This window comes from Microtus pennsylvanicus, chromosome 3, assembly GCF_037038515.1.
Source record: "Microtus pennsylvanicus isolate mMicPen1 chromosome 3, mMicPen1.hap1, whole genome shotgun sequence".
NCBI classification, from domain to species: Eukaryota; Metazoa; Chordata; class Mammalia; order Rodentia; family Cricetidae; genus Microtus; species Microtus pennsylvanicus.
In genome coordinates, this window is record NC_134581.1 from 61,851,116 (window position 1) to 61,867,946 (window position 16,831).

Sequence of the window (16,831 nt, forward strand, 5' to 3'; positions counted from 1 at the left end):
ACTTCTGGCTCCAGCATTATATATTTCCCATCACTTGGAAAGCTTCTTCACCTCAAAACTTATCTATAATGGGAATAATAATACTAATTAATGGTGACTATTACTAAAGCAAATGCTATTCCTTTAACTAGTTTTGTTGCTTTGCTGCTTTTCTTTTGTGCATGTATCCACACACCATTTCTAAACATGGGTCTGACTGTCATGCTCCTGTCCTCTGACTGTTAGGGAAAATCTAAACTCTATAGCAGAACAACAAAGGGTCCTCACTGTCTGGCTCTTGTTTTCAACATTATTTCTTCCACAACCATTCTGTGGTAGAACCATACAAGTCATATAACATTGTCTTTCCACTTATCCCCTTGATTGCTCCAATACCAATTTTCTCTCTGCTGTCTGAGAAGACAGATTATTTGTAATACCAAGAAGTCTTCACCAGCCTTTCTTTCCCTCCCCTTACCTAAGCAACCCTTCACACAACAGAATCCTGTACTCTTTTTCTATTTCATTACAGCCACCAAATGAATCTGTTGAGATTTATTAATATGCCTGATTTCCGTGCTAAACTGGGAGTTCTTGTGAAGGAGACCTCTGCCCATCCCTGTGGGCCTGTTTAGCGCCCAACAAAAGAAAGATCCTCCAATGGTGGTTGCTTTCATGTGCTACCTTATTCCTCTACAAAACCAGATTGGGGGCTGAGGAAGATAGCTCAGTGATTCAAGGTTTTGTCATGCAAGTCTAAGGACTGGAGTTTGGATCCCCAGCACTCATATAAGGCGGGGCATACACCTCATCTCTAGATAAGAAATGGGGGACAGGTGGGTCCCAGGGCTCTGATCATCCATCCACTCTAGCTGACCTACGGTTTCCACAGTCTGTACCAGTGAATACACACACACACACACACACACATACACACACACACACACACACGTGCACACACATACACAAACTACTCTTGAAAGTTTATAAGTGACAAAAGAATTCTTTGTGTATTTTTCTTATTTTTAATAAATTGAAGATACATCATAGATAATTTCTGACTTTGAATTAACGTAAAGAAAAATGTATATCTCCTATAAGAACTTAAATCAATTGTCTTCTGAGCTTTTATTGTTTGTGACATTGTGACAGTATCACTGAGAGTGATTAAGAACTACAGTAAACATGATTTATATCTTGAGCTCTTGAAATTCTCTTTTCAGTTCAGCTCCCTGGCCCAGCACCTAATATCCGAGCTCATGCAACGTCACCTACTTCTATCACTGTCACATGGGAAACACCACTGTCCGGCAATGGGGAAATTCAGAATTACAAATTGTACTACATGGAAAAGGGGACTGATAAAGAACAGGTATAAAATGACATGATCTTTTAGAACCACTGGTTTCTAAAAAACTAAAGGGGTTGCAGATACAGCTCAGTGGTAGAACAGTTGCCTAGCATGCACAGATGTACTAGTTCTGTACCCCCCCAACCCCCAGATCTTCCAAAGCTCGATAGTTGATTAGAAATCAAAGTGAGGGAGAGATACAGGAAATTAAATGTTGATGGTATTGTTTTGTTGTGCTGATTTATTTTGTAGCTTTTACCAGCAGGGGTTACTAAATGTCAAATAATATTTCTAAATAATTATTATTTATGATTAACTAATATGCTTTCGCTATAAATAACTGTAAGAGGGCTAAAACTCTGTATTGTGCAGAAGTTGTTTAGTCATTTTGTAGCATTTCTTTTGGCTTGAGAGGTGTGTTGTGTGTGTGTGCGTGTGTGTGTATACAACACACACAGTATTCTATTTCATTCAAGGATGTTGATGTTTCAAGTCACTCCTACACTATTAATGGACTGAAAAAATACACAGAGTATAGTTTCCGAGTGGTGGCCTACAATAAACATGGTCCTGGAGTCTCCACACAAGATGTTGCTGTTCGAACATTATCAGATGGTGAGCTTTTTTTTCTTTGCAACAAAATACCATTCTTAGTGACTCTAATTAGTTGTAAAATCATGTGCTTTGATGTCAAGAAAATTCTGTTCATAGCCCCATTATCCCCCTTACAGCTCAAGTCACTTAACCTTTTTGAGTATTTTTCTTATGTCAGCTTTAGGTAACACCAACTTCACCAGCTTTATTGTCGCTGGAAAGCACAGAGCATGTGGTAGCTAATACTAAATGGATTCTTGGTTATTTTTCGGACAGTCTTTGTATTCTATGTAGGTGACTTCTGTTGCTTGTTACTGCACAGACCATTTTATGGCAGTTGGAAGATTAGCCTTACTGTACATACCAGCCATAGTTATTTTCCTAATAGATATCTTGTGACAGTTTGATTTCTCACCTGTGACTATATTTTAAACTAAATTATATGCACATACCCATGACTAACAGAAGTACTTTCACTACAGCTTGCCAGTGATTGCATAGGTCAAAATCAATGGGGTTTTTAAAAAAGAAAGAAAATGGTAGTTTACTGTAAGGGTATTTCTCTGATAAAACTCATCTAAATTCAGTATTCTTTGTTTTTTAAATATGTGTCTTTGTATATAGCTCATATATATAAGCATGCATGCTTTAAAAGCTATAGCTTGACTCTGTTAAGCAGATGATCAAACATTTCATCACTAGGAAAGAAGCATGGATAAAGATACAACTTTGCTTCTATTGTTTTCCTACCCAAAAATTTAACTTCAGCCTAGCAAACAGATATGTCAAATAGAGAAAAGTTCTGCAACTTTTTTTTTAATTTAAAAACTGACCTCAGTTCTTAAAATGTATTATTAGTCTTATAGAAAAATCATCTAAAGAGTAAAGACATGGGATATAAAATATGTGTGACCTTTGGTTCCTAGATAGTAGAGACAAAAGCATCTCTGTCAATACACTAATTAGTATTAAGCTTGCTAAATATTAGACATATTATTTATGTATATTTGATACCATTTTTATATCAAAATTGCAGTTTCTAAATATGATTGTTGTGTTTTAGTTTTATTGGAGCCTGCCCTTGTTCTTAAGACATATATCTACTAAAGTATTTCAGAGTGACCTATTGCAGTGATTTGCAGCCATCTCTCAGATAATTCAGAAACAATGGATAAGCCTATATCTATGCCATTTCTCATTTATATTTTAAATGGGAAAATAATGTTACTAATTGCTGAATGTTAGTAATTAGTGAATCTAGAAAGAGAATACAGTGTTTATTGTACTATTCTTTGTTCTTTTCTTTGGACTTGAGAATTTTTCAGATAAAAAAGAGGAATACAATATAAATTATAGTTGGGCTACCTAACTGCATAAACCAGTTAGTCATGATTTGGGGAAAAAATTTATGGAAAAAGGCCTTTTAAATCTACATGTAAGCCAAATTTTAACTGTACTTAAATAGGTTGGCCTACTGAGTTGTACCTTGAAAACTGAGTGGAACCAAGTTTCTTAACATGGGGGTTTCAGACAGCACTTAGAAGTAAGGTAAATTCCAGGTCTTAGGCCACCTAAAAGGAATACCTTGATCAAGTAGATCACATGCAAGTTCATTTGTAGATAACTTACACACGAGCTGGAAACAGGAGTGAACTGCTGCGAGAGCACTGTCTGGAGTGAGAACTTGCCACGTTGTAGCTTGCAACAAATCTTGGCTATGAGGGTGGAAATGTTTTCAGAACAGGTGCTGGGTCCTACTTCAGACCTGTACAGCTGACTCTGATTTGAGGCTCATGTCATTTTCCTAGACAAAGGTTCAGTAGGTCCTTATTTTGATATGTGGTCACCAGATGATAGAGAACCTAAGGTCCTGATGAGAGGAATAGGTGAGAATGCTAGAACTAGCATTTGGTGAATAGAGGGTAAACTAATGATGTCTGCTTGAGTTTTCTTTGCTCCCTATCATTATGTGGAGGGAGATGTGGGAAGGAACATGGACCATCAACTTTTCGATGTTCTTGTGTTAAGTTCCAGTATAGTAAGAATGTTAGTTATGTAAATGTTTGACCAGCAGACCCAGACTCTTCGCATCTAAATGCATGCTCTGGTATATTGCATGCTCTGGCACATTGCTGCAGCTTTCCTTTTTTAAAGGTTTTTCTCTTCTTAAGAATTGCCTTCTAAACCACTTTACAAAGTCCATAAGAAAGCCAAACTTGCCGATGTGTGTCTATCCCATTTTGATCCGTATTATTATATAGTTCATTCAGTCACTTGCCACATTTATTAGACTTGGTTCCAGAAAATGTAAGACTCTTGCCTATGATGGATATTCAGAATAAATATGCTTAAGGTTCAGAATATATGTGAAGTCTAGAAGTTTGGGGTCTAGGGCAGTGGTTCTCAACCTTCCTAATGCTGCAGCCTTTTAATACAGTTCTTCATGTTATGGTAACCCCAACCATAAAATTATTTCTTTGCTACTTCATAACTGTAATTTTTTACTGTTAAGAATCATAAATATCTGATATGCAACCTCTCTGTGAAAAGGTTGTTCAACTCCCAGAGGGGTCATGACACACAGGTTGAGAACTGCTGGTCTAGAGGTTCAAAGACATTGTACATCCCTGAAGTAACTATGTGATTTCCAGAGAATCAGCCTGATTTGAGTAAGGATGGATACTCATATGAAAGGGTCTTACCTTAAAACATGAATCAAGCATGGCCACACTAGGGTTGATAGCCCTAGAACTGTCAACATAAGACATTGTTATCTGAATTCAGACCTAGTCACATAGTTAATATTGGAGATGTGCATTTGTGCTCAGTCTGGCCAAGAACAATAACATGTGGATGATTGGATTATTTCCTTTTTTTTTTCCTTAACCTGTCTAGTTCCCAGTGCGGCTCCTCAGAATCTGTCCTTAGAAGTGAGGAATTCAAAGGTAAAGTTTGCTTCTCTTCTCTTTACGGGCATACTAAGCTTTAGAGGGTCTTAGAGAGCCAGAGATCCCTTAGACAAACATTAAAACAATGAAGGCTAATGTTTCAATAACTCATTTGCTTTTTAAAATAACCTAGCCAGGTGGTGGTGGCACACGCCTTTAATCCCAGTATTCAGGAGGCAGAGGCAGGCTGATCTCTGAGAGTTCGAGACCAACCTGCTCTATAAGAGCTAGTTCCAGGACAGGCTCCAAAGCTACAGAGAAACCCTGCCTAAAAAATAAAAGTAATAATAATAATAACAACATCAACAACCTGATAAATTAGGATGTAACTGAAAATATTTAAAATCAAGCAGGAAGATAAGACAGCATAGGTATAAAGCTGGGCTATGAGCTCCATTTGTCTATTCTGTTCCCTTTCTCTGATACTAAAACTTCTTTAGCTTCTCTACAAAGCAAATTGCTGTTTTTATGTAAATATGATATTTTAGATCTTAACCATACAAAATTGTGCAAAGAAAGTAAGTTGCTTATGATGACACGATGCCAGTATAAACCAAAGACGGGTAGGCATAGATTTTGGTGTCTGTTCACAGCATATCCACCATGTACGCGTCTCAGATACTAAAGAAGTCTTTTCAAAAAGTTCTATGTCATGCTTCTTCAGGAAACATTTACTGCTCTCTTATTTCACTTTTTTGTTTTTGTTTTTTGTTCTGTTTTGTTTTTTGATAGGGTCTTACTTGTATGTATATAGTTCAGGCTGGCCTGGAACTTGCTGTATAGCCCAGGCTAGCCTCAAATATTTTTAATCTTGCAATTTCTGCCTTTCTAGGTTGGGACTACCTACACTCCACCATTCCTGTCCATAGAAATTATTTAATTAACAGCCAATTTGTATTCAAGAAGGAAAATAATTCTTACACCTAACAATAATCTAATCTTAATCTGTATGCTTCTGACCTTCTATTTTCTCTCTAAATCTTTTCCAGGACTTTAATGTTTTCATTCAGATAAAATACTTAGGAGATGAATCTAGACTCAATCAGGCATGTCCAAGCTATGGCCATGGGTTGCATGTACCCAAGGTTAGATATTATGCAGTGCAACACAAAAATCATAGACTTAAAACATGAGGGGGTTTTGGTAGTTTCTCTTATCATTTGGCTCTCAAGCATGAATTTTTTTAGATGGCATCTTGTCACATACCTGCTTTTTATCTCCCCTCAGTTGATCACTGGAAGTTTCTTAATTAAAGTTTTGTTTGTTTTTGTGTTTATATTTTGTTTTGTTTTGAAACAGAGTCTCACTGTGTATCTCTGGCTGACCCTAAATTCACTATAGACCAGACTAGCCACAAACTCACACACAGAATTCTATCTGCCTCTGTCTCCCAAGTGCTGGGATTAAAGATGTGCATCACCATGCCCAGTAAGTTAGAATTATTTTTGACTGACTGTTAAATAGATAATTTGATGACGCTTCAAGTATCATGAACTCTACATGCTTATTCTCCTCTTTCTATAGTGAAATTGGACTTAATAGTGTACGTAGTTAAGGCCATCCCTGTGAAGTGTTCAGTCTTTTCCTTGTACTGCTTTTTCTCAGAGTATAGTGATTCACTGGCAGCCCCCTTCTGCAGCCACACAAAACGGGCAGATTATTGGCTACAAGATTCGTTACCGAAAGGCCTCCCGAAAAAGTGATGTCACTGAGACCTTAGTAACTGGGACACAGCTGTCTCAGCTGATTGAAGGTAAGCTCCTTTGCATATAGTCAATGACTAAAAGGCGGTTCTTTCTCAGACTTTAAATTATGCTAGTCTGAAACTGTTCTAAGCAGTGTTTTATATAAACAAATTAAAAATGGTTCTCGAAAACTTATAATAATCCATTTTTAACTAAATGCAGATTAATGGAAAATACTCTTGCCAATTCCTCCATCTCTGAGGCTTGAACTGTGTTTGATTTTTATTTTTTTATTATCTCATTTTCTGCATATATAACACTTACTTTGTAATGTAAAAATTAAGAGAATTTACTCAACCTAGTTGGTAACAAAACATGTTATATTGTGCCTGATTCATGTGACCTGTAGAGTATTTGGATAGCTGCAGTATTATAATTACATTTGCTGCTGTGAACAGTGTGAAGTTAGAAAATTCTATCAGAAATAGTTTTGTATCATTTTCCTTTTATATATTACAGAACATGAAGTGTATCTTATAAAAATCAACCCAAATACCTACCTAATAAAGGATCATTCTTGAAAAATAGAGTTGGTTAAGAAAGGGTATGGCTCCTTTTCAGGAGAATCTTGAGAATCTGAATATGTAAGGCCAATGTAACAGAAGATAGAATCTAGACAAGGAAAGCTATTCTCTATAAGCATGTCCCAAGTATCCACAAAATGAAAAGCTTTAACCTGTGTGAACTAACATTAAATATACAATGTGAACAAAAACAGATTCTTGGTGTCTTGGAGCATTAACCAGAAATACATTGGATTGTACAGTTAATATATAGCTGGAGAGAACGGTTACACTGCCACATTAGCACACATTCTGTAGCTTTATGTTTATTGTGTGCCTTAGTTTTGTTTTTTAAGCTCTTTCCATTATTTAGAGAAAGAGGAACTTAGCGTTTGTATACTTGACTCTCTCTTGCCTGCTCTTTCATATATTCTTACCCTTCTAGAGGTCAAGGAATGGTAACTGAATAATTGGTTTCTTTCAGATCTTTGTTGTGCCATGTTTGTTTTTATTCTAAGGTTTTGTCCACTAACAATTACAAACAAATGTGCAGCTCTCTTTAGCACTCTCTGACAAGATGGTAATGGGTAATGAGCCTGGAGCAGTGGCTCCGTCATTAAGAGCATTGGCTGCTCTTCAGGAGTTCCTGGGTTAGATTCTCAACACCCACACGGAGGTCCACAACAGTCAAACTCCAGTCTCAGGGAATCAATTACCCTCTTCTGACCTCCCAGGGCACCAGGCACATTTGTGATGCACAGACATATAGGCAAAACACCCGTACATATAAGATAATAAATAAAAAGAATTGGGAGGTGAATTGACTTGAACCAGCATTTGTTCCTCTCTCTGTCCTTGCTTGTTTGTGATCAGACAGATTTAGGATGGCACATACAGAGCAGAACTTTCTGTCTCTTCTCATCATGTGCCAGGGTTGGTTACCTTAACTCCAGCACACCTCGCATCCCAGACTAGTTACTTGCATTCTTAATATTTCTGCCTTGACTGGGGTTTCTGTACTATGCTGCTGTCCAAAGATCCCAATTATTTGGGTATAGAGAGGTAGACTAATATTAAAAACCCTAATGGTCAGTGTCTTGTATTTAAGTATTCTAAAGATGTATGCATGAGTGGATGCATAACTCGTCATATTCACTGTCATCCTGCTTTGTAGGTAGACTTTTATATGTGAATCTTTGTTGCCTTTGTTTTGGTAAATCTTACACTTTATTAAAGCTGGTAGTAAATAAAGAGTTGCATAATAGGAAAGTTTGGGGTTTCTTCTTTTACTTACTATAAATACATTTGGCCAACTGGCTATTGAAAAATAGATTTCTAGGCCATATTTGATGTTTAAATTATTTCTGCTGTGGTTATAGCAGGTCTCAAAGAACAGAGGTAACCTGATAGGAGTTACATCTTTACATTCTTTTCTGGGTTTTGGTGTCTTCTGAAACCAGCTGATTTTGTTCCTTTGTAACAACTCTTTCATTATCTTTGGTCATGGCTTCCTTTTTTTAACAAAATCAAAGACATTGCATTAAGTAATCCCAAAGTTGCCTTCATGCTCAAAAAAAAAAAAAAAAACCTCAAACTTCCTGGGATATGGTTAGTTATTACTGCTTTCTGCATTCTCCTAGGTGGTGTGGGCACTGAGAGCTACCCTGTATTGTTTTTTGCTTGTTATTTATGAACTTACACTTTATTAAGCTGTGAACTGAATAGGTGAGATGTGTAGCAGCAGGCCGCTTGTTGGTTCCCAGCTGCTTAGCCCCGAAATAATCACACAGAAACTGTATTATTTAAATCACTGCTTGGCTCACTAGCTCTAGCTTCTTATTGGCTAGCTCTTACATATTAATTTAACCCATTTCTATTAATATGTGTATCGTCACATGGCTGTGGCTTACCGGCAAGATTCCAACCAGCGTTGTCTCCAATGGCTCCATGGCTTCTCTCTGACTCTGCCCTTCTTCCTCCCAGCATTCAGCTTAGTTTTCCCTGCCTCGCTAAGTTCTGCCCTGCTATAGGTCCAAAGCAGTTTCTTTATTCATTAATGGTAACCAGAGCATACAGAGGAAATCCCACATCAGAGATATTTCATTTTATAGGATACTACTAACTTTCTGTTTTCCAAATCTCTTGTTTCAGCTTATCTTTTTTTTGTTATTTGATTCACAGGTCTTGATCGGGGGACAGAATATAACTTCCGAGTAGCTGCTCTCACAGTCAATGGTACAGGACCAGCAACTGATTGGCTGTCTGCTGAAACTTTTGAAAGTGACCTAGATGGTAAGATTAAACACAATGGCACATGGTTAACTATTGTCAATTAATCAGATTGGAAAGCCACTGACTTTGGCTTAAGCTTGTGGAAGCTAGTGTGACATACTGCTGTTGTTTTTGTGAAGCAACAGAGTTCCTAAAGGGGTTGTTTTCCAGACATTGTAAAAAAAGTATCAGAGATAGCAGGCTCAGAACAATAAAATGTACAGACATTTGAAGTTGGGTTTCTTTACTGAAGCCAGTAAGTAAATAGATAATCTAAAATTTAAGGGTGAGCCACATCCATTGTGCCTATATTTCATTTGCAGCTCCCTTTTTTTCTGAGACCTGGAAACCTTGTGCCTTTTCTCACCTATTTGTTTTATACATAACTCCATGTGGTTATGTGTAGTAAGTTCCTTTAGCAGTGATGGTGCTAGATTTGGGGAGATCAAAGACCTATATTCCTATTCTGAGTTTGAACTAAGGTAGCAATTTATGCCTTGAGTAATATGCATGAAAGATGCCTTAAAAAACTGTCACCTTTTAAATCTAATGACTGAATCAGTTGTGACTTCAGTGTCATTTTTTTCTAGATCATTGATTAGGTAAAGAAATAATTGGTGCCATTGTTGTTATATGATACTTGATCGACCTTTTAACAGCAGGTTTCTAATTTGTTGGTGACATACCTTTCTCATTACACCTATAGAGTTTAGGGAGTGGAATGAGCAACCATTTGGGTCTCAGAAAAAAATAAAAACCACTAGCTATATCTCACTGTAGTTACAGGTTCTCATTGAATTCTTGATCCGAAATGGGGAGAAATTTATTAAAGCCCACTATTGTGACAGGAGCAAAACATCATTCCCCCAAGGATAGTGAAACATTTTACAAGAAAGTACATTTCATTTTTGTTTTTGCTCCTTCTCAGAATCTCGTGTTCCTGAAGTGCCTAGCTCTCTTCATGTCCGTCCACTTGTCACTAGCATCGTAGTAAGCTGGACTCCTCCAGAGAACCAGAACATTGTGGTTCGAGGTTATGCCATCGGTTATGGCATTGGCAGCCCTCATGCACAGACCATCAAAGTGGACTATAAACAACGTTATTACACCATTGAAAACCTGGGTATGTTTGCTAAGTAAAAGAGATAGTCATGCATGTGATTTCTTTATAACTTTCATTATATTATTTGCAGAAAAATTGCAACACTTGTGGAAAGGATTTTTCCATATTCTCCTTAGATCCTAGCATATGCAGGATTAACATTTCTCCACATTTCCTTTGTCCTTTTCTGTTTTCCTGTATACACATTTCCCCTGAAGCATAAATTCAGTTGCAGACATGACGGTTCTCACTAATCATTAGCTTTAACATGAAATGCTATTAAAATTGTTCTAAATAGTCTACTTATTGAAATAAAGACTTTAAAGTTGAGACAAAATCTTCATATTTGACACTTTTCTCACCATTGTCCTTAATGACAAAAGGAAAATGCAACTTTCTGGTTCAGGGTCTGTGTTTAATCATTGTGTCTCATTAGCCTTGATTTAGAACCAGTTCTGTGTTGTGTTTTCCCTGACCTTGGTGAAAGACGATTAGAAATACATATATATGCAATTTATGTCCCTCAGATTTGACTTGTCTAGCATTTTCACATTACCTCTGGAATGACAAGTGTTGGGTTTTTCTTAGTGCTTCATATTAGACATACTAAATGGTATCTGATGCTAATTATCACTTTTCTTTGTAATTAGTATGTGTTTCACTAAGGAAATAACTTGATTTTTGTGCAGATATCTTGTTTCCCATCAAACTCACCTACTAGTAAGTGTTTTTATATATGTAGTTACTGGTGAATCTTAAGATTCCAGTAGTTGAAAAAAATCAATAAAAATGAAATGAAAAGGTAAGCCACAGATGTGAAGAAAATATTAGCTACTCTGACAGAGTTTTAGCCTGGAATATATAAAAATTATTATAACTCAGTAAAAAGAAAACCCAGTCAAAATGAACAGAAGGCTTGGATAGACACTATGCAAAAGAAGACATATGAATGGTTTTAGTTGTCAGAGAATTGCAAGTATAAAATCTCAAAAAAAAAAACCTGTACGTTCTCTAGAATTCTCACAGTTGTTGGTAAAAATACTGATAGTACAACTACTTTATAAAATAGAGCTTTCTTATGAAGTTTGCCATACAACCTTGCAGCTCTACTCATAGATCCTTAACCAGGAGAAATAAAAGCACATGACCACTTAAAAGCTTGAAAAGAATGCTTTACTTATAATAGCCTCAAGGGGGCAGAATTACAAATTTCTATCATTATTAATTATTAGTAAATTAATATCCTTTCATGGAAATAACTCAGTAATTAAAAGGAATTGGCTATCAGTACACATAGCAGAAATGAGTTAAAGAAACATACTGAGTAAAAAGCCAAACACAAGATAATATAGTCTGTTATTGTGTTTTTATGAAATTCAGAATAGACAAAATTTATCTATAAGTGACAAATTATGACCAGTGGTTCCATAGAACCCTGAGTACTAAGAGTTGATGGCAAGAGCATAGCTATTTGGAAATGTCTTAATTTCTCTACTTAGGTATAAATTACATTGATATATAAATTTATCAAAACTTACTATCCATTTAAATACATTTATTTTATACTACTTATATCTCAGTTAATTTTAAAAGCAAATAAGTCAGAATTACTAATTTCTTATAATAGTAATTGTGAACAGCAATTGACTCCACAAGTAAAGGTACTTGCTACCAAGCCCAACAATCTGAATTTGATTCCCAGGAGCCATATAGTGTATGGAGAGTGCCAGCTGTGCAAGTTGTCCTCTGACATCATACATGTGCTGTAGCTTGTGCATAACCACACACTTATACATAGAAATAAATAAATGTAATTTTTAAAGTAAATATTATAATAGTAAGATGATAATGAATTGAGTTGGGTGTGTATAACTTTTCCAAATTGGATTGTCACTGTTAATATTTCTCTGAAAAACTTGTCTCTTAATTCATAATCTCTGCTGATTTTTTTATTCAAACCATTGCTTTTTTAAACACCTTTTCTAAGAACAGTTTTAAGTGCCTGACAAATGAGTTACCAAATTTTTAATGGAAGAAAATAGGCAATATTTTATAAATGTAGTCAAAAACAAAATATATTTTCTGTTTTTCTTTCTAAAAAGAGACAGATCAACTAAACCCAGGAGGCTTCTCCACATGAGTAGTCTTATAAGCAATTGTTGGATAGGTAAACCAAAGCTTTTCAGTGGATAAAAATGTTCCTGTGATGGCCAGCCTCCTACTGTTTCCCTTATGAGACTTCTAAAATAAAAGTCCTTTACAGTGCAGTCAGGACTTAGTCCTTGACTTCCTGAAACTTTCAGTCTCGTGGAAGAACCAAAGGAAAACATAGGAAACAGTAAAGTAAGTTGAAGTGAAGTGTGCTCATTCAGAGCAGGAAAACCTGAACAAGGTACATAAAACAGTCCACAAAGAAATTTAGCTGGGCTTGAAAGCTTGAACCAGAATAGTGTTTGAAACAGAGCAGCAAGAAACAACACAGATTATGCTAAAGAGAATAAGCAGTAGACTCTATTAGAAAAGAATTATGTATGTTGAGAAATAGCAAAAACAAAATAAGTTTGGCATAAAATAAAATGGGTTTACTAGTCTAATAGATTCATAAAATATTGAGTGAAAGAAGTCAAAGATGAAGAAGTTTATTTAGGAATTCATCTAACTTAAGGTCTCTTCTGAACTTCATGTTCAATACAAGCATCTGCCCACTGGACACCTGCATCTAGATTGTAACCCATATTCCACCTGGCCCAAAATTTAAACTAAACTTGGTATCCTTTTGCCCAAACCTTTTTTTTTTGATCAGTTAACAGATGATTATTGAAAACTACAGTGCCTGAGACACTGTATAGAGAGAAAGCAAAGAAAAAGACATTATGCAGCTATTAGGAAGAATACATTTTAAAAATATCTGAGAGCTGGTCATGGTGGCATGTACATATAATCCTAACAATCAAGAAGTAGAGGCAGAAAGAGCCAGAGTTCAAGACCAACTTCAGCTACATAGCAAGTTCAGGGCCAGCTAGGACTGCATGAATCCCTGTCTCAATAACCCCAAATGATGATGATGTATTCACAGTTCTAAGGGGGAATGGGTGATACAGGTGATATAACTAGAGGGGTTACCTTTGTAAAATGAACCCTTCTGAATGGATAGGTTAATGTGTGTATAGGGAGAGGGTTGAAAGTGCCCTCAGAATGGGGAATGGTGGCGACCTGGGAAGAGGAAACACTGAGAAAAAGGAGAAATAGTGAGGAACAGAATCAGAAAGTCTTGTTTGTTTGCCAAGAAGAAAGTTCTTTTTTTTTTTTTTTGTTTTGTTTTTTTGAAATGATTTCTCTGTGTAACAGCCCTAGTTTTCCTGGAACTAGCTCTTGTAGACCACACTGGCCTCAAACTCACAGATATCTACCTGCCTCTGCCTCCCGAGTACTGGAATTAAAGGTGTGTGCCACCACTGTCCAGCAAGAAGGGAGGGCTTAATGACTCTCAGGTTCTATCTTGTAAATGCTGTCCAACCTGTTGATTAATGCCACCTCTTGGAATTTAAGAAGAAATTTTGAAGGATCCCGTAGAACCATGGTTCTCAGCCTTAATACTGCAACCCTTTAATATACTTCCTCCTGTTGTGGTGACCCCAAACCATAAAATTATTTTGTTGCTACTTTGTAACTGTAATTTTGCTGCTGACATTGAATCATAATGTAAATTTTGATATGCAGAATGTCTGAACTGCAACCCTATGAGGGTTCAGACCCACAGGTTGAGAAACACTGCCCTAGAGAGCTTGTTCTCTTCATTTTATGGAATTACCTACAGGCCATCAAATCCTGGGTATGTCTTGTCTTATCAAGAAGTTGGCTGCTCTGGATTAGGAGATTCCCTGGAATGTTGGAGACATTTGGCACTCTTAGTTTATTTCCTGTTTCTCTACCTCAGCTGTTGTGGTTCGGGATAGAAGGGGTTTAATTTCAAGCTGCACCTGAAGGCTTCTGGTACACAATAGCCTTATACCATACAATGTGCATCTTAAACCTTAGTAAACTCCAGGAGAGGAAACATAGTCTACCTCCACTCTGAAGACTAAATCCAAGAAACTGATGCAACCATTTTTTTTGTCCTCATGTACTGCTATCTCCACATCTCTTCATATCCCAAAATAACCAATCCCATTAAAAACTCTAACCCTTTTATGAATTTTTCATGATTAGTTAAACACTGTTGTATTTCTTAAATCCTGTAGAGAACATTAAAAAAATTGTTTTGACTTCTTTCCCTCAGATCCAAGCTCTCATTATGTGATTACCCTGAAAGCATTCAACAATGTTGGCGAAGGCATCCCCCTTTATGAGAGTGCTGTGACCAGACCTCACACAGGTAGGGCATCCTGTCTCTTTTGGTCATCTGCACTTTCACAGCTGCTTATGTAGAGTGTGATGGGTGTTTGTGAAGGAAAAATACATGGCAACTCGGAATGCAGACTTGGGATGAGTAATAAGCTGGCCTTCTTTGTACAGAATTCTGTTAGTTCCTGGTTTTCTCATTTAAACTATTGTCTGTCATGTAAGCTATTCTTTGTAGATATATACATGTTTTTAATATGTTAGAATCTAGAATATATAGTTTGAGAAAATTAACTATAATTCATCTTTTAGACATGGTATAACTATAATGAATTAAAAATGAAGGGTTTTATATATATATACACACACATATTAATATTGGTTACACATCATAGCATATCAATAAGTGTATATATCTGGCCATAAACAAATGTGAAGCTAACATTTGTTTATGGCCAGATATCTGAGTTGGTTAGGAAAATATTTTTTCTGTGTCCTTCATAAAGTTCATGTAAAGGGATAAAAATCAAAGGCACTACCCATATGATCAGCTATATTTATTATAAGAGATCAGTAATCACTCATAACATTTTAAATATCTTTGAAAGAATATAAATATAATGTAAAATTTCTGTACTGTTGTAAAACTTCTTAGATCTGAATGAGAAAATTTATTGAAATCAGTATATTAGAGTTGTGAACTTTTTAACAATCCTAGAACTGGAAACTGTTGAGATGGCTCAGTGGTAAAGAACACTTGTTCTTCCAGAAGACCTGGATCCCATATCCAGCACCTTCATGGTGACTCACAACCATCCATAACTCCAGTTTCAGGAATCTGACTCCCTCCTCTGCCCTTTGAGAGCACGAGGCACACACATGATGCATATACATACATACAGGCAAAACACTCATAGACATAATTTTATAGAATCCTAAATACAAAAGAATTTCTTTTTATAAATGCATTTCTCCATTGGTTGACCATGACTTTGTGTCAGTATCACAAGCCGACATAAGGATGCTTTAAGTAACTGTACAGACTTGGCAGTGTTCTTGCTTACTAAAAGATCATCTTTGTCCGTTTTTTTAAAGCCTCTACTTTGTACAAACATCATTACTCCATGATTCTGGCCTGTGTACCTACCACTTAAAAGTTCTGTTAGAAATAGTTTAGGTGTCCCAGAAAAAAAAAATACTCAAAAAGTGACCTTTGCCTTCTTAAATTGAACTACAATAGAAAAGAATTTTTTCTTTCACATGGTTTAAGAATGCAGAAATATTATAAATGTACAAGGAAATGCTTCTAAGTCGTGTAATTTGATTATTTTACACAGGAGTTGTCACATATAAGATGTTCCTTAAAGAATAATTATTTCTGCATATAAAGGTTCATTGTAACTAATTAGTATGTATTCTGACAAGCCTTAGAACAAAACCTTAGACTGCCCCTCTGTTATTTTTAGTATTCATTGTGCAGAAAATACACACATGAAGATGATTTCTTTAGTGTAGCAATTTTTCATAAACAGGGACTGTGTCATTTCCAATTTTTAGTTATATATAAAACCAGTCACGTTAACTATATGGGGAAACAACATTTAAAACCTGAATTTTTAAAATAAATTATTTTAAAATAATAACTTTTAATACAAGTGTGTGTATTTAGAAAATCTAGCTAGGAGGTGGGAAAACCCAGAGATCCCACTCTCCTGCACTCCAGCTGTGGCCCTTGATAATTGTTTTTTTACTCACTGTCCTCTCTGTTTTGCAATAAAGAGTGCATTTGCTGTATTGAACAGAGCAATAGTATGCTCTTCCTTTCCTCAGACAAGCGCTGTGATCCTGGCAGTGCTGTGGCCACTTGAACCCATGATAATTACCGCATTGTAACTGATGGGGACTTGTTCTCTACCTTATTCTGACTGCTGGAGAAAATACAGCAGACAGTGCAACTTGGTGTTAGTTTACCTTCTCTTAAGGAAGATGAGTGTTTG

General features: G+C 36.2%; 1 protein-coding gene across 12 annotated transcripts in view; it reads left to right on the forward strand.

The window, feature by feature from the left end:
- Neo1 (neogenin 1) overlaps window positions 1–16,831 on the forward strand; it is a 159,972-nt gene that overhangs the window by 110,018 nt on the left and 33,123 nt on the right. For 11 of the 12 annotated variants that reach the window (XM_075965707.1, XM_075965699.1, XM_075965708.1 and 8 more), the window contains exons 10-16: window positions 1,203–1,351; window positions 1,807–1,945; window positions 4,820–4,869; window positions 6,478–6,625; window positions 9,302–9,412; window positions 10,320–10,514; window positions 14,773–14,868. In XM_075965707.1, the coding sequence (XP_075821822.1) occupies window positions 1,203–1,351; window positions 1,807–1,945; window positions 4,820–4,869; window positions 6,478–6,625; window positions 9,302–9,412; window positions 10,320–10,514; window positions 14,773–14,868 (888 nt within the window). The remainder of the gene's footprint in view (window positions 1–1,202; window positions 1,352–1,806; window positions 1,946–4,819; window positions 4,870–6,477; window positions 6,626–9,301; window positions 9,413–10,319; window positions 10,515–14,772; window positions 14,869–16,831) is intronic. The other variant, XM_075965712.1, reaches the window with a different exon arrangement.